Genomic DNA, 24,034 nt, shown 5'->3' with positions numbered 1-24,034 from the left:
TTAGGAAATTTTTTTCAGAGACAAGTAGAACCCATTCTTGGGTTTGAGGAGAACCTTGGGTACAAGGGAAAGAGGCTTGGTGGGGTCTAGACTAATCTTGAAGCGGAGCAGAATCAGGGCAATGGCCACCTTCAGTTCAGTCATGGCAAAGTGCTGCCCGATGCAGTTCCTGTAGACACGAGAGAAAATCAGAGATACTTGAACAGATGTGTTTCTCCTGACTCTTCAAAAAGATGCCAGAATAGGAAGTCTGATGTTCTCAGTAAAGCAACATTTTCATTCTAAATGCCATACAAACTTTTCTACTTGGGTTTACATGGTCTCCCACAAGAATGTGAGCTGGGCGGCCCCAGTGTGAGCCCTCCCTAAACAAGGTGGCGCTGGAGTTGCTCAGAAAATTCATTCCCCTGTGAGGATCTGATGGAAAGCTTAGTGACTGTAGTTGATAACACTGTATTGCATAACTGTAATGTGCTAAGAGAGTAAGTTACAATGATATAGTGGTACATATTCCACATATACACACATAGAAATAAATATGGGAGGTGAAGGATGTGTTAATTAACTGGATGGGGAGGAATCTTTTCACAATGTATATGTATATGAAATCATCACGATGTACACTTTAAATATCTTATAATTTTATATGTCAATTATACCTCAGTAAGGCTGAAAATTTTAAAAAATCTTTTTCTATTTTTAGAAAAAAAAATAAATGTAGCCCACCTGCATTGAGGGTAGACTGCACGGAGCCTCTGAGCAACAGCTTGCGTCATGGGCTAGCTTTCTGAGGCATGGCTATATAGGATGTGATAGAGAGGGGAGCTGTCCCTTGCAAAACTAACTGCCCTCTCAGAGGCCCAACTGGGCACCAAGACTTCCTCACGCTCAGGTGAGACAATGGGGTTCCATGGAAGAATTTATATAATTGAGGGGCTAAAGGAAAAACTCTGTCCCCACGTAAACCCTTTTGTATGTTTTCAACAGCTTCAAGTTGTCCTCACCTTGGTCCAGCTGAGAATGGTATGTAGGAGTAGGTGTGTTTCTTACTAAAATTCTCCGGAGAGAACCTCAAGGGGTCAAAGACCTGAAATGAGAGGGCACCACCCAACACTATGAACACATTTCTTAAGCTACTACTTAGCAACTGATGAACAGAAATATATTTCAAATGTTCTAATAGTCACATTTTAAAAGGGTAAAATGAATTTTAATAGTAGAATTTATTTAACAGAAAATATTATCATCCCAACATCTACCCAATATAAATAATTATTAAGGAAATATTTCACATTTTTTAGTACATGTTCAAATTCCAGTGTGAATTTTTCCCAGCACGTCAGTTTTGACTAACCACATTTCAAGTCCTCAACAACCACATGTGCTAATGGCTACCACCCTGGACAGTGCAACTCTAGACTTGTGACCTTGACTGGCTTCCCAATTGACTAGTGTGCTACTCAGACTAAGTAAGGGGAAAGCAGAAATACTACAGCCAGTGTTATGATTGTCACTTTGGAGGTAAAAGAGTACCTACTCAGAAGTCAAGTCAAAACAATCACGTGATCATTGTCACTGGGATATGCAATCCCACTTCCCATTACATGTAACCGATCTTTAATCCTAGCAGCTTTTGTAAAAGGAACCACACATACATGCTGTGTTTAAAGTTTTGAGAGCATTGAATCAAGAAACTCAGGTATGTTACACATCTTTTTGCCTCTCCAGATCCTCTCTCCTTCCTGCTCTGGGCTCTAAGAAGCTAACCTGCATGTTGTCCTATTGGGTTTTGCCAAGAAAAGGCATTGATAGGAGATCTGGAGGCTGGGAGGAGAGAGCATTCTGGGTATTTATTCCCTGGGCTCCTCCCTACCAGGCTGTCTAAGGTGGGCTGCATGCTCTACTAACAGCCACGCTCCTCTCTGATGGCCTTTCCCGGGAGTTCTCTGTCTCCAGGTTTGTAACCCTCTCTCCCGTGTATCATCAGGCCGGGAAGTGGTAAGCCCTTTGGCAATTATTTCCTCCCTTTTGTTTTTTCTAAACCCTAACCCATACCTTTATCAATAGTTCTTCATAAAACTCTCCTCAAATTACCCAACTGGAGTGAATTGTTGATTTCCTGCCAGAATCCTGATTGTTATATCCAGGGAAAGGGAGTTTGAGTTATCTGAGTTACTATTGACCATCTATACTCTGGCAGATATCTAGGTCAGGGCTTGGTAAAACCTGCTAAGTAAATGGCTGTGTCAATTTAGAGCAGCAGACGTTATGCCAATTTGTTCATCCAAAGCAAAGACAAAGTAGGAGTAGAGGGAAAGGGCAATTTTCCTTTAGTGGAAAAGTTTTACATTTTTGGTTTTTATGTTTATTTTTGTTTGCTGTATCATTTGCCTCTTCCATGCAGAGCTAACAGAAGGTGAATTGCGTACCACAAGTTCTTTGGAAGTATTTACATGTAAGGCAGTCATACCGTGGGGTTTTCCCAGACAGCAGGGTTGCGGTGAAGACCCCAAATACTGACAACTACGGTTGTGCCTGAGAAAGAAAGGAGATAAAACAAGTTGCAGGAGAAAGAGCAAGCAGTGGGCTACTGCTGTCCCACTCTTCAGTAAGACTTATCTTCTAGAAGGGCAAGAGCTAGCTCCGGGCAGAGCTCTGGGTGCGGTGGCTGATGCCAGCAGTGAAGGACCCATGGGAAGATGAAGCTTGGTGGCACCTTAGTTTTCAAAGCAATGATCTACTTAATACATGATTCTGTCTTAAAGAGCTATTGATATCATGTCCAAACATGCTTATGTTTCCTGCTACTTCTGGAAATCACTAATGCTGTAGTCCCTCCATATCCACAGGGACATGCTCCAAGACTCCCAGTGAAACTCTGAAACTGCAGATGGTTCCAAACCCTATATATATTATGATTTTACACACATACATACCTATGTAATGTATGTAATATATGAAGTGTAATTTATAAATAAAAAACAACTAATAATAAAATAGGACAATTATACTGTAATAAAAGTTATGTGAATGCAGTCTCTCTCAAAATATCTTATTGCACTGTACTCACACTTCTTATGATGATGTGAGATGATAAAATGCCAAACCTATTCCTGAATCTGTGTAACCATCCTTTACTTTCAGCACATGGCTGGGTGTCACTCATTCTGGGGGACACCTCATTGCCGAAGTCTCCGTATATGCTTTCTGGCACACCACGTTGCCATCAATCAGAACATGTTTTCTGTTTGTTTCTTTCACCCACAAATTTAATGCCTTTTCCATCTTAACTAAGCACTTAACACGCACTGTGACCCTAACTTTTGCAGTTTGAGGTACAACAGAAAAACTAGCACCAATTTCTTTTTCCTTCTTCACAATTTTACAAGTAGAAGATTTGTTTTTTACCATAGGTCATGGAAAACTCAGCATATGAGAACTTTCACCTTTTCTTTTTAAAAAAGCACTTATGGCTTCTCTTTGGCCTGTCTCCATTGCTGGCATCACTACTCCTGTTTCAGACCCCAGAGGCTTGCAGGTAACTGACCCAGGGGAAATGAAACCATGCATAAGGAGGGACTACTGTATATCTATCGATGGACTATAATGCACCCACTGGGAACAGTTTGGGGACATAAGAACAGAACCATGATTCCATCATGCAAATCCAATGACAAGTTTCTGCGGATGCTGTTTCTATGCAGGGGAATTTCGGCAAACACCCAGGTAGTTTGGGGATTTAAAAAAAGAGAGAGGACAGAGAATTTAGGTTTATTTGGTTACCAGAAATAATTCTGGTTCATTAATTCTTGATCTGTCGACAATGTCACAGTAAGTGACAGTCTGTCAGCTTGTTTCCAAGGGCAAGAATGCAAGTGCAATGAAGCAGCTCTGTGAAGGGTGTCTCATGTGGCCCCTCTGCCTCCCACCTCTGCTGTTCTGCAGAGCCCTGGGATCTGGGCTCGGGACCTCTGGGTGGCTTCTAACTCTGCTCACTGCACACTAGGGTCTGCCAGCAGGCTTTTGGCAACACCAAAAGTATTTGAAACTACAAAGCACTGTATAAGTGTTTGCTAAGATCATGTTCCAAAGGGAAAATGAGATAAAATGCTTGAAGGCTCTATGTAAGATAATATGCACTGCCCACTTATTAGGGTGAAGACACTGGTGTTCATCTCCCATGAAATCTCACTTGGGTCTCAAACTCAGCCAAACAAGAAATATCTTAAAAACAATGTCCCACTATGGAAAACACTCTGGGCTTGGATTCTGGTGATGCAGTTACCGGGCATAGTTTTGCTGCAAATGGTTATGTGCCTTTGGGAAAGTTGCTAACACCCACATCTGATCAAGCCAATGTCCACTGAGCTTTTACTTAATAGGTGCACAACCTTAAGCTAGGTGTCTTTAGGATTGTCTTTTGATTTCTCCAAGAGGTGAGAAACCCACGGGTCTTTTACTGTGGTCCCTAGGATCCACAGACTCTAAGAACTGCTTAAGAAAAGAGTGCAAAGACCTGCAGGCAAGGAGCGTCCATCTGGGAAGGTAGTGCGCTTGCTGAGTTCTTTGGAAATGGCCTGGACCGTAGGGAGCAATCAGAGAGACTCCTTGATACACATTTTGGTGTAAGACATCTCACCCAGCTGGTCCCTGTGAACACAAGGGAAGGAGGGAAAGGAGCTCAGACTCCATATACAGTTTGTAAATATTATTTACTCTTCTCTTCTCCTAACCCTAACCTGAGGATATTTTTCCATTGCTTTTCAGAGTGGAAGGGAGAGAGAGAGAAACATCGATGTGAGCAAGACACATCAATTGGTTGCCTCCAGCAGGTGCCCTGACCAGGGCTCGGCCTGCAACCAAGGTACATGCCCTTGGCCAAAATCGAACCCAGGACCCTTCAGTCCACAGGTCGATGCTCTAACCACTGAGCCAAACTGGCTAGGTCTCCAGGTTGTAAATATTGATTTTTTTTAACTTGATGTTTGTTCCTGATAAATATTATCCTCCGGTTAAAGCTCTTTTCCCAATTGGTTATGTGATAGAATTTTTAAATGGAATTCCTTCCCAGAGGAAGAACCAAACAGGTGCCAAATATCCTGATTATAAAGTGAGGTGCTGAAGTTCTGGTAAAAAATTTGCTAAGGAGAGTTCTGAAAACCAGTTTTGCAACCCTTAGCTCATTAAACAAATTAAGAATGTATAAGGAATGGCTAAGGATTGAAGAGAGGAGGCTTAAGAGTTTTGATAGAAAGAAACAATCCTTTAAAGAGAACTGTAGGAATGGCAGAGCGCCGTGGAGAACGGAGGACTGGGTTCCCTCCCATCTTAAGCAGAGCGGGGCACCAATTCGGTGATCTGACAAGTGTTCCTTGGAGTTTGGGGAGCACAGGGCTGATAGAAAAGCCATGACGCTGAACAGACACACAGAGAGGCATGGGGGAGCAACAGGGACAAACCAAGAACCACTCCCATGTGTCCTCCGGGCCAATGAACTGGCTAGAGGGAGAGCTCTGGACCCAGCCTGAAGGGGACTCGAAGGGCAAGACTTCCCTCGCCCGTGAATCACCACTGCCGAGCTCAGAGGGTGAGCTCACCATAGCACCAGCCGCTCTCCCTCATCCTCTCTCCCTCCTGGGGCCACTTTGGGAAGGGCCAGAAGTAGGGGAGGGGAGGCGCTGGTCAATAAGGGGAAGCCAGCCATAAGCCCTGTGCCACCACTGGCTTCCAGACCCGAGCAAGTACTGAGCTGGGATAGAGGGAGATGTTCCGAGTGGATAGGAAATTGAAGTTTTCAATATTCCACTGGATCAACTTAATTACTGGGAAGAGACTACTCTTGTGGCTGAAATCAAATGGAATATGTAAGATTCACTCTCGATTTCACACCAGAAGACCCTTTCCCACACAGCAAGTTTGAAGCATTGGCAGAAGAATGAAGTCTTTAATTTGCACCCTGGCTAGTTAGGTCGGTTCAATAAAATGATTGAATGTAGTATTTAGCCTATTCGCTTTATTGTATTTCTATTTGCTTTTCTGATTACTTATTCTGAATGCAGGCTTTGGCGTTTCAGTAATGTGAAATTTTAATTTTAAACTTTTTCCTCCTTGAGCCCAGAATAAAGAGTCATGTGCTTAGTCTGGAACTTATAGTCTTGCATGTTTAAGAAAAACAATCTTGTCCATCTCAGCCCTGGTGCAAAAAGAAGAGAGGAACAGTAACCCAAAGCAGAAGTGGGCTGATAAGGAGCCAGACGAAGACATTGAACAATTTTTTTAGCTTTTCCAGAAACTGCTTTTCAAAAAAAAAAAAAAAAAAAAAATGTTTTTTATTGATTTCAGAGAGAAGAAGGGAGAGGGAGAGAGAGAGAAACATCAATGATGAGAGTCATTGATTGGCTGCCTCCTGCACACCCCCTACTGGAGATCGAGCCCACAGCCCTGGCATGTACCCTGACCAGGAATTGAACTGTGGCCTCCTGATTCATAAGTCGATGCTCAACTGCTGAGCCACACCGGCCAGTTTCAGTTGCACCAGAAACTGCTTTTTGCAGTGTGGTTTTATTACCCGTCTAAAGGAATTATCAATTCTCAGAAGGCTATGTATAAATTTCATTAAGTATAACTATAAGACCATATTATAGAATAAAAACATTTATTCCCTACAATATTATTGCCATTACTCTCATAAAAATAAATGGTAGTAAAAAGATCCTCTGAACCTTGTTTTCTCACCTGGCAAATATTTCTTTGTTTTCACATTTTACATAAACCAAATAAGAATGAGAAAGATAATTATTTGAGTTGTATATATATATGCACCATAATCGAGGCTACAATATCTAATTACTGTTGGGAGACAGTACACAGTGTTTCCAAATTCAATGAATGAATTAAAAATGACTGATCAACATTGCATTTTGTGCTATATAGATCAGACCTTTAATTTATAGTAGGAAATGACTATTATTTCTTATAAAAAGTGATATCTCTACTACACCCATATAAATTCAAACTTTCCTTTACAAATGTTCTAGTTGAGTTGACTTTTGCATTTGAAATATGACGTTTTCCCCCTGAGCATGGGGCTGCATTGCCCTTAGCATTTCTATCTTTCAGCCCTTCTGACCAGCAAAACAATGATATGTGAAACATCTACCTAGGATGAAGACTGTGGCTTATATCAGGGACATGTGTGTTCTTTGCAAATAGCATGATTAAGGGGAAAATTCACAACCTGAGCTTCATTAACAGCAAGATCTGCTCAAGGTCTAGCAAAATGAAGTTGAAGCTTCTCACCTGGCTAACTCCTACCCATTCTATAAGAGGTACCTTGATCATCAAATCTCCCAGGAAGTCTTCTTGAGACCCCTACACCAGCTTAGGCACCTGTCTTCTAAGTCTCTGAGGTTACCAACACCTATCTCTCACCCTTATCATGCTATTCTGCAATTATCTATATGGGGAGCATCTCCTGTAGTAGGGTGTGAGCTCATTGAGGGTAGGACCCACACCAAATCTTGCATGTAGTTTTAGTGCCTCAGTACTTAAAATGTCTTCAGTCCACATTTGCTAAACTCAACTCATCATTTAGTACTATGTTCAAAGTCCAAAGCCAATCCTGAGGAGTAAACAAGGAGATGGGAGAGAATGTATTCCATGAGACTGAAATGATGCAGATGCTCGCTCAGGTCTCTCAGAAGAGAAGCCCCACTTGCGCCCTACTGCACACGTTCTAAATACAAGTCTATGGATTGAGTCCCCATTTGCAATGCACCAGAAACTGGGTGAAAGAAAGAAAGAAGGCATTTTACACACTACTGGTTAGAAAAACAATGGAAAAAAATAACTCATGGATGCGTGAACCTCTTTTGCAAAAGACAAGGGGGTAACTTTGGGCCTTCTAGAGAAAGAGCAGCCTATCCACATGCACATCTTTTGAGGCACTAGTTACCAAGGTGAAAGAAGAAGAAATATTAAAGCAAAATCCCAGGAAGAAAACTAGGATGAATAGTATAGGGATGTAGATCTTACCAGGTGATGGAAGACCCGTCCCCCACGATGCCCCTGATCTCCTCCCGGCATTTCTCCTGATGCTCAGGGTTCTGAGCCAAGTGGTAGAGGAGCCAGGAAAGGCTCCCTCCGATAGTGTCTTGCCCTGCCACCATGAATGTGTTCACCTCGGAAAACAGGTCAGTATCTGAGAAGTTGTTGCCATTTTCAGCCTAGAAAGTACAATGGAGATATTTTTATACAATTTCAGTTTATAGATGTTTGGAGCCTTAATCAAAATAATGGCTTTAAGGAAAAAAATTAGCATTTCTAATGTGAGTTTCAATTTTAATTCAGTTCAACAAATATATACTATGAGTCATACTTTACCCAAAGCATAAAGGAGGACCAATGTTAGATAAGGAAAGCAGGCCTTGCAAAGTGTTCCTCCAATCATCCTGCCAGATTTATCCAGATTCTCCAGCACCTCATCATCAACATTTTATCAGCTTACTGTGACCCATTTTCTCGTTTTCCTGAACTATCATGTAGCTCTATGATAGTAACCAAATCTCATCAAGTCAGTAAAAATTTTAGTTTTATCTGACTTTCCTCTAGTGGCAAAGTTGCAGAATTCTGTCTTTACCTCAAATTGTACAGAGCTAACCCATTGATTCAAAAGTATTGTTAAATTTAGTTGATCAATTGTGCTTTTGTCTCCTCTCCTCCCACTCATCCACCTACCCACACAATTAACTAGATATATGAGCAGGCTCAGAAATATGAAAGATTTACCTGGGAAGAAAGGAGAATATCCAGAAAATCCCGATACTTCCTCTTCTCAGTTTTACCATGTTCCTTGTCATCCTTGATGGCTTTCCTTCTCTTTTGGATTATCTCCTCTGTGGTAGAATAATAATTTCCCATTACTAAAGCGACCATAAAGTAAATCAAAGTAAAATAAATTATAGAACAAGCCATGGCCATAGATAACTTCAAATCTTGCCTAATTTCTTGAGGTCAGAGTGGGTATACCTATTTAGACAGATTTCATTTTGCAGACATTTATTTTCCTATCAAATTACAATTTTTCATCAAACCTCCCAAGACTGAGGTCTCCAGTCAAGATGACAGAGTAAGTAAATGCTGTGCTTGCCTCTTCCCATGATTACCTCAAAATTACAACTAAATTATAGAACCACCACTTTTGAGAACCACCTGAACACTAGTTGAATAGAACTCCTATAATCAAGGGCATAAAGAAGAAGCCACGTTGAGACTAATAGGAGGGGTGGAGATTCGAAACGAGCTCATTCCACACCCACACGTGGTACTCAAGAATTGGGAGAAACACAGATGGGCCAACAGCATCCAAGACTCAACTATAACAGGAGGACTCACATAACCCATACAAGAGACATTCCTGGAGCACCTAGATGAGGTGATCAAGGAGCATGCACCATTGAGCCCCACAAGACACCTACTACATAAGATCACAATAACAAGACTGGGAGACACAGCAGATCTACCTAATACACAGAGACAAACACAAAAAGGCAGACAAAAATGGGGAGACAAAGAAACATGCCCCAAATGAAAGAACAAGAGAAATCCCTAGAAAAAGAATGAAATGAAATAGAGGCAGCTAAGCTACCAAATGCAGAGTTCAAAACAATGGTTACAAGGTGCTCAAGGAACTTAGAAGAATCAAGGATCTTAGTGAGAGCTTAAAGAGATAGTAAGCATTTAAAAGGGCATAGACACCACAAAAATAACTATTCAGAAATGAAGACTACAATATTTGAAATGAAGAATACACTAGAAAGAATCAAGAGCAGGTTAGATGAAGCAGAGGATAATAGTGTCAACAATAAAAATGAAGTAATAAAAGAAAAAGAAATGAGCGATTTAGAGGACACACTAACAGAAAACACCCAAGCAGAGCAACAAAGTGTTCATCAGTAGATGAGTGGATAAATAAGCTGTGGTACATTTGCACAATGGAATACCACTCGGCTATGAGAAAAGAAGGAAATTTTACCCACTGGAACAGCACGGATGGACCTAGAGTGCATTACACTTCACAGGTGAATTTTACCAAACTTTCAAAGAACTAACACCTATCTTTCTCAAACTATTCCAAACAACTGAAGAGAAGGGAAGGCTCCCAAGCTCATTTAACAAGGCCAGCATTACCCTGAATCTAAAGACAAAGGAAAAAAAAAAGAAAAACAGACAAAGACTTTACAAAAGAGAAAATTATAGGCCGATATCCCCAAACGAACATGATGCATAAATCCTCAACAAAACTATTAGCAAAATGAATTCAGCAATACATTAAACAGGTCATACATCATGATCAAGTGGGATTTATTCCTGAGATACAAGGTCAGTTCAACATCCACAAATCAATTGATGTCATACACCACATAAACAAAATGAAAGATGAAAATCATATGATCATATCAATAGATACAGAAGAAGCATTTGACAAAATTCAGCATCCATTTATGATAACTCTAGCAAAGGAGGAATAGAGGAAACATACCTTAACACAATGAAGGCCATATATCACAAACCTAAAGCTATCATCATACTCAACAGTGAAAAGCTAAAAGCATTTCCTTAAAATCAGAAACAAGAAAAGAATGTCCACTTTCACCACATCCATTCAGCATAGTATTGGAAGTCCTAGCTACAGCAATCAAACAAGAAAAAGGAATAAGAGGCATCCAAATCGGAAAGGAAGAAGTAAAACTGTCATTATTTGCAGATGACATGATACCATACATAGAAAATCCTAAAGAGCCCACCAAAAAAACCCTATTAGAACTGATACATGAATTTAGTAAGGTAACAGGATAAAAAATTAATATTCAAAAATTGGTTGCATTTTTATAATCAATAATGAACTATCAGAAAGAGTAATTAAGAAAACAATCCCATTTAAAACTGCATCAAAACACACACACACCTAGGGATAAATTTAACCAAGGAGGTAAAAATACCTGTACTCAGAAAATTATAAAACATTGAAGAAATAAATTGAAGAAGATACAAATAAATGGGAGCATATACTGTGCTCATGGATAGGAAGAATTAACATTGTTAAAATGTCCATACTACCCAAAACTAGAACAAATAATCCAAAAATTTATATGGAACCACAAAAGACCCCAAATATTCACAGCAATTTTGAGAAAGAATAAAGTTGGAGGTATCACACTACCTGATATCAAACTATACTACAAGGCCATAGTTATATTATTGACTAGGAGAAAACATACGCAGTAAACTCTCTGACATTGCTCTTAGTGTTAGTTTTTTCTGATTGATCTCTTAGTCAAAAGAAATAAAAGAAAAACAAATGGGACTACATCAAACTAAAAAGTTTTTACACAGCAAAGGAAACCATCAATGAAATGAAAAAACAACTTAATGAATGTAAGAAGATATTTGCCAATGATACACCTGATAAAGGATTATTATCTAAAATTTATAAAGAACTTATACAACTCAACATGAAAAAACAAACAACCCAACTGAAAAATAAGCAAAGGGCCTGAATGGACATTTCTCCAAAGAGGACATACAGATGGTCAATAGACGTATAAAAAGATGCTAAATGCCACTAATCATCATAAAAATACAAATTAAAATCACAATGAGATATCACCTCACACCTGTCAGAATGGCCAACATCAATAAATGAACAAACAAGTGTTGGCAAGGATGTGGAGGAAAGTGAACCCTTGTGTCCCATTGGTGGGAATGCAAATTGACGCAGCCACTATGGAGAACAGAATGGAGGTTCTTCAAAAAATAAAAAATAGAACCACCATATGGCCCAGAATTTCCACTTCTGGGTATTTATTCGAAGAAATCCAAAATACTAATCTGAAAAGATATATGCACCCCTATGTTCATTGCAGCATTATTTACTATAGCCAAGGTTTGGAAGCAACCTAAGTGTCCCATCTATGGACATTTGGATAAAAAGAGGTAGTACATATATAAAATGGAATATTACTTGGCCATAAAAAAGAATGAAATCTCACCATTTCATGACAAGATGGATGGACCTGGAGGATATCATGTTAAGAGAAATAAGTCAGACAGAGAAAGACAAATATCACTGATTTCACTTCTACATGCAATCTAAAACACAAAATAAACGAACAAGCAGAACGGAATAGACTCATAGATACAGAGAACATTTTGATGGTTGCCAGATGGGAGGGGGAGGGGAATGGATGAACAAAGTAAAGGGATTAAGAATTACAAAATGATAGTTACAAAATAGTCAAGGGGATGTAAAGTAGAGCATAGGGAATACAGTCAATAATACTGTAATACTATGTATGGTATCATATGGGTACTAGATTTATTGGGGAGATTACTTTGTAAGTTATATAAATGTGTATACTATGCTGTATACTTGAAACTAATATAATATTGAATGTCAACTGTAATTGAAATAAATTTTAAATTTAACATTTAATCTTTTCCTTAATACTTTGCATTGTTTTTTAAAATCATAATTAATATAAAGAAAATGTAAAGAAATTTTTCACCAAGTCCTATGTAGATGCCACAAAATCCATTTCTATTTACTCCAATGAAGCATATAAATATTAACATTTTCTGTGTGCGCCATGATGGGAACAGGTTTGAGAACTGCTATGCATCATGCCTATTTGTGTGTTAAGTTGTTTCTAATCTGCTTATATGAGTGTCCTCCTAACAATAGCTATGTTCATGTGTGAATATATGTGTGTGACTGTGGATGTGCAGGTGTATCTTGCAAATTTCCTAGGGGCAAATATACTTTATATTTAACACTGATTCAGTTCCAGGAACCATCTGAAGTGCTTTACACATATAAACATATTTCATCATCACCACAAACCTATGAGTTAGATCCTTTTTTATCCCCATTTTATAGATGAAACAGAGAAAGTAGAAAGTAACTTGCCCAAAGTCACACTGCTAGTAATTGGTGGAGCTAAACCAGGAATAATTGACTGCTTGATAAACATTGTCTATTGTTATGTTCATTAAAAGAAATGTTGAATTGCTTAGAAAGTTTAATCTATTTCAACTTTTATATTTATGTTTTGTTAAAACTATTAATTTTGAAACAATCTTTTTTTTTCCCACCTTTTTTTAAAAATTTTTTTCTTTTTTATTCTAGTAAGAATGCTTAACCAGAGATGTAACCGCTTAACACATTTTTAAGTGCACAATACAATATAGTTAATTACAGGCCCTATGCTGTAGAGCAGCCCTCTGGAACGTATTCCTCTTCCATCACTAAAACTTCATACCCACGGGCACTCCCCATTTCCCCCTTCTTGAATGTCCTTCCGCGTTTGCCCTGTTCCCCTGTTCATTCCTAGGCTGCGTGACTATTTTCGCTTGTCATTATTACTGCAATCATGGCGCAAATAGACAAATGCCACTTATGCTTTGAAATATTAAGTCCCCACTTGTTATATTTGTATTAATAAAAATTGTGCATATTAAAAATTATATAATACATTGAAAACTTCCCACAAGATCACTGCTATGGATGTAGCAAACTCTTCTAAAGGACTTGCATTTATTTGAGCAGTGTCCATTTAAAGCTCCGTTGAGAACACAAATTCTTTCTCTTTTCACACTGAGGCCTACTCCTCGACACAGACACAGTACAGTTGTGACAATGTATGCACTCGGGCAACCCAAACCCAAAAATACCTGTGTACTTCCATGTTAAGCCGACTAGCTTCTGTAAGCGCTGGTTCTCAGGGCTGAACTTGAAAATTATGTCATAGTGATAAAGGAAATGGTATAGGCGATTAAAGATGATTTCGCCGGCTTCAGTTAGCCCTTTAACATAAAAATGATGGGCTCTAGGGAGAAAGGATACTATGTCAATAAGTGACTCAGATAATGGCAAACAAATGTCTTTTTTGCCCTCCTGTCACTAACCTACTTCTCTGGCAGTTGGTCTCCTGGCTGAAAGTACATTTCATGAGTGTGTCCAGGCACATCAAGCTGATGTCCTCAAAGACCTCCATACTGGTATCTTGAGTGCCGCAAATCTCCTCCCATTTATCCTGGAACAGGAAGTCAAGATCAACATCACCATCCAAGTGCCTTTAACTGGCCCCGCCCTTATGATGTAAGGGAGACAACCCTGACCTAGCAGGAGCCAAAATTCATACAAGCAAATAAGCTAAACGTTTACTTGGCATCAGGAAGGGGAAAAAAATGCATCCCGCTGGGTGAGAAAGAGCATGGAGCCAGCCAAGTATCCCGTAAATGGCTGAGTTAAGTATCATTGGCCATTCAATTATTACCACAACTGCTTTAAAAACAGATCAGAGTTCCAGTAAAACAGATAATCTCCGATATAAGACCCACAATTACAAGGAGTCTCCCCAGGGTTTCCTCTATCTTCAGTCCCCAAACTATTAGACACTCCACCCCATCACTACTTTCAACCACCATAATCACACTTAAAATAAACTTGGAACATTAAAAGTAAAAATACAAATAAATCTTAATGTTTAAGTTCAGATCAACTGACATTTACTGAGCGCCTATGCCTATAACCAGGTGCTAAGGATTTGGAGGCCACACCAAAAAAAGGCAAAGAGATGTTGTTTTTCAAGCTTTTACCTAAGTGTCAACTGTTTCATCAATTGCTTTCACCCTGAGTTATTTAAGTTTTACTGAGTACAGAAGTGAGTGTAGAAGAAATGAGAGCAAAGGGGAAGCTCAGTACTGGAGGCGCTTTGGCACAATTCAGCAGAGGGAAAAGCTGTGAGAGGAATCTCAGGGAAATGTGGGCCTAAGAGGTGAGGGAGACAGAAACAATTTATTGAAATGGGGGTAAATGCAAATACCACCGCTGGCTGATACGCAGCACCAGAATCCGAAGAGCACGCCCTCTTCCACTCTAGCCTGCACCTCAAGCTCTCTGCCTTGACTGCTCACACTGGTACTTACTTTCACCACAGTCTCAGCAGGCTTGAGGTTAAATCCGCCTCTCTGAGCTTGGCTGAGAAGCCAGCCAATCAGTGCTTCCCTCTTGCGGAAAGGGATAGGCTTGCAGGTGAAAGTGGGAGAAAACTTGGGCTTTGTTTGTGGTGTTGCAAGTGTTTATGATGAAACTCTTTCAGTGCATTACTGGTCTAATTTTTAAAGAAGTACAATTTAAAATTTCATCATGCACAAGTGGAGTTTTGGAATAGAACTCATTTATAAATCAGGGATGGCCCTTTTGGAAGGGTGCAGGTCAGCTCCTAATGATCCTCTGTTATCTGCAAGAGAACACTCACATCTGCAACTTTAATGGAGACCCTTATCATCTGCCAGGTCATTTATGGCCATCAGGCAAGTCCATCCCAATCTCCAAACTTTTGTTCATGCTAACTCACTCTGCCTAAATTCCCTCATCCATTATTCACATATTCAAGTCCAGCTCATATTTCATGATGAATTTGAGTCTCCTCTGAATCTGAAGCAATTATAGCTACTCCAGGTTTCCTTACCTGTCACCTACAGCATTTACCATTTACTACTGCCATAGGATCTCAACTGGATCATCATCTTTTATAAATCACCCCCAAAAACATAGCAAAGTCTTACATAGACACCTATTGCTTAGTGGATACTTGTAATTGGTTAATTTCTAGAAATCATCCCCCTTTGACTTTCACTGCCCACTAAACATATGTCTAACCCATTCCCTGTTGGAAGAATTTTGCAATACATCAGAATACTTTTATCCCTACCAGCATTACGTTCACAGACTGGGCCATTATGCTGACGTAGGCTTTCAGGGTGTTAAAATGGAATAGAGGAGTTATTATGCGCCGGTGCTGGAACCACTTGGATCCGTTTAGATTCAGTAGTCCTTTTCCTTGAGACATAAAAGGCACAAAAGCATTTTATTAGAAGAGATGATGAAGAAGAGGTGAGGAACAGACACCATGAAGTGACAATGGTGCACAGACATGACAGAATGCAATATCAAAGCAGTGCTCATATATTAAGATCGAGGTGAGTTTGTTTGCATCTGGGATGCATGTATTTAGCATTGTCAGAAAAAAAACCCCACTTTATGAAGCCTAATGAGAGTGCTCATCCTGAAATCATCAGTTACTACCTGTGTAATAATTGAGTAAATCACTTAATCTTCCTTGGCTTGGCTTTCTCAGTGATCAAGTTTGATAATAAATATCTACTTCACTGTGTTGCTGTGCAGATTAAATGAAGGTGTACATATAAGGCACCTGGCCTGGTCTCTAGCTGACAGTAGAAACACAGCAAATAGTCATCATCTCTCACTTCAAACCAACCCATAAACTATACTGTGAACAAAAACTTCATAAGGAACTGGACAAAAGTGTTCACTATCTCCCCAGATATCTTCTCCTTGAGCTCTTGTCTGTGTTTCATACCCATAAATGATACAAGCTGAAAACACTAATCAAGGCTAATGCCTCACAATCTTCTGTTACCAGCAAGGTCATTAAAGATTTGGCTTTAAAAGAAACTTAAAGCTTATTAATATATAATTGCCATCATTCATTGAGAGCTTACAACACACCAGGCTTGCAATGCATGGTCGGGCATTGGTACAGTGCCAGGCATTGCACTCAGTGCTGAAAATACATGTTTTATTTAATCCTCACAACAGTCTGGAGATGTAACTCTCTTCCTCATTGTCAAATGAGGAAACACAGGCTTAGAGAGGTTAATTGACTTCCCTAAGACCACACTCAACTAGTCAATGGGGGGCAGTATTCAAATCCAAGTAGCTCTAAATCCAAAACCTATATTTTTTCATTTAATTCCTTTCTTGTCTAACATAAATACCAATTACATGACTAAAAGGCTTAATTTATGTGCTCATGGGATATTTCCAAACTGTACTCTGAAGCAAAATTTTACTGATTTGCATACGGAAATAGAAGAACTCCAAAAAGAAAGGGAAGGAGCCAAGAAAACAAGAGAGAAGAAAGGATAACATAAAGAGTACAGATGGTGAGGCTGCAATTTTCAAGACAGAGATGGGACAGATACACATATGCTGCCTTGAGAATGAGATTTTGGGGACAGAAATGGACAAGGAGGGTTCTTAGGAAGTTGTGTTATGTTGACCTTAGCACTCCCTCTTGACCTCCACCCTTGATAACTTCAGTGTAGCTCCACCATACCCTTAATGCTTCTGAATTCTGATTTGAGTTTCTTTGGAATGCTCTATTATAGAAAGGGGACTTCTAGCAAGAGAGTGGGTCACATACATACCGATTAGTGGAATCAAGAACTTGTACAAGAACCTGGACTTGGGATCTGCAGAGTCAAACAGAGGAAACAAAAGACAGCATTAGAGGAAAATTATCAAAGTTGGTGAAGGTTCTCTTGTTTGCCCACATTAACCACAAATAGTCAGCAAAAGGGAGCCCAGGGCTCATTCCTTGCAGCCTTTGGAAGGTGTAGGGGTCCTTTAAGAAGTGAACATGAGACCAACCCGAGAGAACTGAGGAAATGGGAAACATAGAAAAGGCTGTTTTCTTTTATTAGATTTTGCTAAGAGTAATGGAGACAATGACACAGGGAAGAAAGATGGGAATATCAGGCCTTGATTTACAAAGTTAATGCAGCAAAAACTGGACATTTTAATTTTGGCTATGAGATAATGTACCATGAATGCCTTGAAAAAGAATTGGATGGAGGAGTCAGAGGACTCATGTTCCAAAAAGGACACAGTTGAGAGATATACCAAAAACAAAAACAAAATTTAGACCACAGTGAAGAGGTTAGACTAAATAAAGCAGTGATCTGGCATTCAGGTCCACATACTGAACCTGAGTCCCTCTGAAGACATGCTCGAGCAAGGGGCCAGGACTGGGGAGTATTGCTGACACTGAAGTCACAAAACCAAAAGAGACAAAAAAAGCCTGTGGTGATCTGGTGGTGCCTGCTGGGCTTTAAGATATACAGTGACCTAAAAGGACCCATGGGGGTCTGAACTAGACAGGGACTGGGGGATGTGGGAATTCCCTTCAGGATTGGTGGGAAACTTCCTCACACTTCCTCCAGTGTCTCTTAAAGGCCCAATACTAATCTTTGCTTCAGAACTCCTTCAGAATCCTGCCTGTGGTTTGTGCATATCACTCAAGGAGGATGAGGTTCCCGAGATTCATTTCTTTTCTTACCTGTTTGGTTCAGAATTGTCTTTACATAGTCTGGGTCATAGATATAGACAAATGTCTCAAAGGGCCCGATCCAGGCAAGAAAGGCACAAGGGTATTTTTTGACAAGCTCCTCAGTTACTCCCAAATTATCTTCATGAAACATCTTCAGTGAAAAAAAAGTGAAGGAAATTAGAGATGCCAACCAGTCTAGACTCATCCCTCTTACAGATCCGAGCTGAGTTCAGGGCCTGGATAAGGTCACCAGGCAGAGGGGCCTGACCCTTTTCCTGGAAGTGGGTGAACACACTTTACTTGGGATTTCTAAGCTTGGGGTATAACATTCTAAACAAGGATAGCATATTTATCTTCTCAATATAAATATATCTTATATCCCCAGACTAAGTCACTGTCAAATGACATACACTGTGAACTGTTTTCCCAACTGAGAGGGTGAAGGGAGTCAAGTCACATGCCCCACCTCCCCTGCCAAGGTCACACGCTAGGGTCAGGAGTGGCATCTGGAAGCTAAAAAATACTTTTGTTTCCTATGCGGAAAGGTAACTGCTAGTGTGTTGAACATGACCCACCACCCAGCTCACCATTCCCTCTTTTCTTCTAACTATTGATGAGTGATTTTTGCCCCTAATGACTTAACAGTAAATGCTTCTTTCTAAAAACCTGCCAACTCCATCTACAAAGAAAATCCACTTATTTTGCCATATAATAGAAGTTTCATTGATACACGTGTGTGAAGCTTAAAGCAAACTCAAACACAAAACCCTCAGTTACTGCCAGCTCTCCCCATATGCTCCGCCTGCCCCTGTGCAGCCCCAATTCCAGCATCGCCTCCTCGCGCCAGGTAAGCAAACTGCCAAACCAGGACGATTCTACCCTACCGACCAGCAGAAAGATGGGAAAGCAGGGGTTTGAAATAACTGCATCACAGCAATCTGATCTCTCTCCAAGCTGACAACTGACAGCATCCTATTCAGCTGCGATTCTTATCTACCCTGAAGTCAGTCCAAACGCCTCAGTCTGGTGTGAAAGACCCATCATGTTTGACTCGACTCCACACTAGTGAAAGGTTTCAAAAAAGAAGAAGTTAAAATTACTGCCTAAGATAAAATACAGGATTTCCTGTGGCTTGATGCTATAATCTATCCTCTTACTCTAGTTCAGATAACTGTGTGTCAGCTGTGCACAGACATGATGTAAGGAATCGATCTAAAATATGCTACCACTTTTCCTGGGTAAATGAATGAATCCATGTAGGCCCTCCTGATGCCCAAGAATATGGCACTCAGTGCTGCAAAAGCAAGAAGCAAATAGTTGTTTTTGTATTATAGCAATAAAAACAAACTCATATGCAAAGCAACAACAAAAACAAGCAAAAAACATCACCTCTCAGCTGCCAACACATATAAATCAGAACACAAATACTACCATTAGAAATGAACTTTTTGCCTGATAAGCAGCCTGCTAATGGCTCATTTAAATAGGACCACTGGCCCGGCCGGCGTTTCTCAGCAGTTGAGCATCGACCTAGGATCCAGGAGATTGCAGTTCGATTCCCAGTTAGGCCATGTGCCCAGGTTGCAGGCTCGATCCCCAGTCAGGGGCCTGCAGGAGGCAGCCGATCAGTGACTCTCTCTCATCATTGATGTTCCTATCTCTCTCTCCCTCTCCCTTCCTTTCTTTGAAGTCAATAAAGATATATTAAATAAATAAATAAATAAATAAATAAATAAATAAATAAATAAATAAATAAATAAATAGTTCCACTAAATCACTGACAGTAAGATTCATTTATGTTGAGATTGCAATTGTATCTGCTTCATAGAGTTTGAGGGGTCAAGGGCATAAAGTGGGAGGAGATGGGGAGAACTGTATGTGTGTGTCTGAGTGTGCCCAGCTACTGATTTGAGCATGATCGTGGGGATCCTGACCTGAAAAAAACCTGAAGGCTGTCAATCTGTTCCTTGTGTGACCAGTCACACAGAATGTGCCATGTGATTGTTTGTTCTTACCATCAAAAGAGGTAGAAAACTTTGGCTCCTAATATCCTCTGTTACCAGCTAGCACCTCTAATCTATGAAGTGCTCCCTGGATAGTTTAGGGCCCCCAAAAGATTGAGACTTGAAACTAGCTCCTGCAGACTCTTTTTTTGCTCTCCTCTGACAGTCAAGCCAGCGACAAGCACCGACAGATGCTGTGAGCCGTGAGCAATGTTTGCCAACAATGCTAATTTCATTTGCAAAAAATAAACAGATGACTACTTATTAAGTGCCTATAACATGCATCAAGTGGTAGAGATGCAGAGAAATATAAGATAGGCAAGGTCTTTGCCTTCATGGAAATTACAGCCTAGTATGAGGATTATTTTTTAGGTTAGAAAAGATCATGGACACCCTTAGCCACAAGCATTTGGTTATACTTTTAGTAACTCTTGTCTAGACAAAAAGGACAGAACGTTATTGTGAATCCTGTAATATATGAATTTATATTTTTCATCCACAGCAGCATTAAATACATTTGAAAATGCATATTATACATATTTAGGAGACAATGTTCAGAAATATTTGGAAATTACTTAGCTCAGAGTAATAGTAACAGCTAACATTTACCAAGCAATACTATGAGCTGGGGGCTTCCAAGTGCTTTCCATGCTTTATATTCTTTAATTTTTATATCAGGAGCCTTATCTTCAGATACAATTGCAATCTCCATTTTACAGAAGAGGAAATTGAGCCTTAGGAAAGCTAAGTAATCTGTCCAAGGTTGTACAGCTGCAACTAGTAGTAAGGATTCAAACCCAGATTGAACTTTTGAGACCAAGTGTCTTAATACTTAGCTACACAGGCTTTCCCTGAATCACATGTAAGTGTGCATGTGCACACATGAGTGTGCACACACACACACCCATGCATATACAACACACTAGGTCCCAACCATACTGGCTGGGATTCATTGGTCTACTGAATAAGTGTCAGTCTACCTGGTCTATTCTTTGTGGTCAATAGATCTTTGAATGAATGAATTTATTTAGTACCTAATATGTGTGTATTCAACAAAGTAGTTATTAAGCACCTACTATGAGCCAAATACTGGGCTGATAGTGGTGAACCCTCCTCTCATAGATTCTGTACTCTAGTGAGGATGAGGGGAGAGTATAGTAAATTGATAATATTAGCTAACTTGATATATCAGCCATCTCCAACCGGCAAAACTCTGACAGAGACCTCTCTAAAATACAAAAAATAATTTAGTGACAGTCAAGAGGGATATGGACTTTAAAACACCATGAAGGCAATGACCAATCTGAATGAAAATAAAACCATTCCATTTATGACTATCAAATAGAAGAAGGCATTCAGAAACAAATTTAACAAAAGAATTGTAAAACATATACTCTGAAAACTATAAACCATTGTTGAAAGAAATTTTAAAAGACTTAAATAAGTGGAAAGAGATCCATGCTCTTGGATTAGAAGGCTTAATAAGAGTTTTAAGTTAAGATGGCAGTATTTCCCAAATTGATCCACAGATCCAATGCAATCCCTATCAGAATTACAGCTGGCTTCTGTGTAGATATTAACAAGCTGGTACTAAAATTTACATGGAAGCTGGAAGCATCCAGAATAGCCTAAATGGTCTTGAAAAAGAACAAAGTTGAAGAACTCATGCTTCCTGATTTCAGAACTTACCATAAGGCTACAGTACTTAAAACAGTGTGGTACTGGCATAAGGATAGACATACAGTATAGACCAATTATACAGAATTGAGAATCTGGAAGTTAAGTTTTATGTTTACATTTATTTTTTACAAAGGTGATGTGAGATTATATATATGTGTAACATGAAATTATATATAAATATATATTCTTTAATTTTTATATCAAGAGCTCTATGAAGCAGGGCTCCTGATATTTTATATATATATGTGTGTGTGTGTGTGTGTATATATATATATATATGTGTGTGTGTGTGTGTGTGTGTGTATATATATATATATATAAAATTAATAGAGGCTCAATCCAGGAGGCTCATATTCAACCAACAGGAGTTCCAGAAAGAGAGAAAATTTGAGAGGGTGATGGGGAGGAAGTATCAAAAAAATTGTAGTATGCACTGTTACTGTCCTATCCCTACCCCTTCAACCTTACCACTTTAATGCATACCATAACCAGAATCTTTATTTATTAACCTAAGTGTTGTCCTTGGCTACTGGAGCCTGCTTTGCTGTCTGCACAACAGTTTAGAAGTGCTGGAAATTTAACACCCCCTAGGATCAATCTTTCACCAATGACTGTCAGGAGTTAATCTAAAAATGCCCCAGTTCCCTTACTCTTCAGGCAGGATAACTCTGAGTTACATACACTGGCTACCAGAGTTTGCCTGTTAGATTAAGCTACAGTTATCCACAGAGGTAACTTGCTTGAGAATCAACATTATGTTGACTGCCTTCTCATCTCCATCTTACCTGCCAAACCCTCTATCAAAGTTTCCTGGCATAATCTCCAAAATAAAATACTTGCTCTTGAATCCTTGTCTTAGAATCTTATTCTGGGAAAATCTAAACTAAGACAAACATTACACATAAAAATTTCTCAGAACTGATGAATATGAGTTTCCAGATCAAAAAGATTGCTGACCAAAACATCAGGGATAATAACTGAAAAAACAAACAAACAAACAAAACAACCTAAGTGCCACACCTAAGTATATCATAATTAAATTTCAGAACACCAAAGGCAAAGTGAAGATTTTAAAGCTGTTAGAGAGAGGGAGAGAAAAGGGTCACATAATAAGGATTAACAATCAAATAGGTGGGAGAATTCTGGAAAGATAGGAGACTAGGAAGCACCAGTAATCTGTCTCCCCACCTAGACAACCACTGCCCTGGCAAAATTTGTCTGATGTACCTATTTTGTAACTCTGGAGTCTAATAAAGGCCTGCAACTTCCAGGGGGAAGGCTTGGACTGTATATTGCAGTTAATTTTGTCAATTTCAGCCCAGCCAGGGAATAGTTTATGTTTTTAATAAAACAAGAAATCAGGGGTGGGAGTGGATTTAGATAACAGGAAAGACCAAAAGGTAACAGCCTTCCTCTACCTTACAAATTTAAATCAGTCAATATTTTTTGAGTGATTGTCTGGGGCTACTCCCTGCTTCACAAGAATCTTAGGAAAAGACAGTTAATTTTCTCTAGTTGAAATGGCCTAACACTGGCAACTATTATGTCCAGTTTTGTACATTCCCTACAATTGATAAATATTATTTAGGATAATACTTTCTAAAAATTATTTTTAACAATACGTGTGGAAGGCTTTTTAAAATGCAGTGCATAAATGCAAGAAATTGGTGAAGCAGAGACAGGCCTGAGTTACACCCGCTTTCTTTTCCCAGATTCAGTCTTTTGAAATAGCCCCCTCCCAGCCACCAACGCTTCCTCTCTAGGGGCTTCAGGGTGTTTCCCTTTCCCTGTAGGGCTGTGAGGGAGCAAGTGTAGAATAATAAAAAGATGGGAGAGCCACAAGCTGGGCCAGAGAGGGTTGTGCAGGATGGAAGGATGGGAGGAAGGGAAGGAAGCAGTCTCTCTGCCCCTCTGGCTTCCAGCATCGTCCTTCACTCCTCCCTTCCATCTACCTGCTGGTTCCCGGTTAACCAGTGAGGGGATGGCCCGGAGAAGTCGCGCAGATCTCGCTGCAGCTGCAGCCTCCGCAGGTAGAGCTTGATGGCCTTCAGCAGCCCCACGGTCAGGAAGAACACGATCGCCAGGTAAAAGAGCCTCGCCCAGCACATCAACAGCCAGCTGGACACCATCACTCTGAGCTGACGAGTGCCGGCG

General features: G+C 39.8%; 1 protein-coding gene across 1 annotated transcript; it reads right to left on the bottom strand.

Moving 5' to 3' along the window:
* LOC107526777 (cytochrome P450 4X1) lies at nucleotides 1-24,009 on the bottom strand. The gene is given in 12 exon segments (XM_016199341.2): nucleotides 1-169; nucleotides 1,005-1,087; nucleotides 2,471-2,535; nucleotides 4,517-4,650; nucleotides 8,035-8,225; nucleotides 8,788-8,894; nucleotides 13,732-13,886; nucleotides 13,966-14,093; nucleotides 15,777-15,904; nucleotides 17,296-17,340; nucleotides 18,207-18,348; nucleotides 23,833-24,009. Coding segments are annotated over 12 exon segments (1,524 nt in total).
* Nucleotides 24,010-24,034: the final 25 nt, after the last annotated feature.

The sequence above is a fragment of the Miniopterus natalensis genome, chromosome 9 (genome assembly GCF_054644295.1).
Source record: "Miniopterus natalensis isolate mMinNat1 chromosome 9, mMinNat1.hap1, whole genome shotgun sequence".
In the NCBI taxonomy this organism is placed as follows: Eukaryota; Metazoa; Chordata; class Mammalia; order Chiroptera; family Miniopteridae; genus Miniopterus; species Miniopterus natalensis.
The sequence above is the reverse complement of the archived record's forward strand: the minus strand, read 5'-3'. Positions and strand labels throughout refer to the sequence as shown.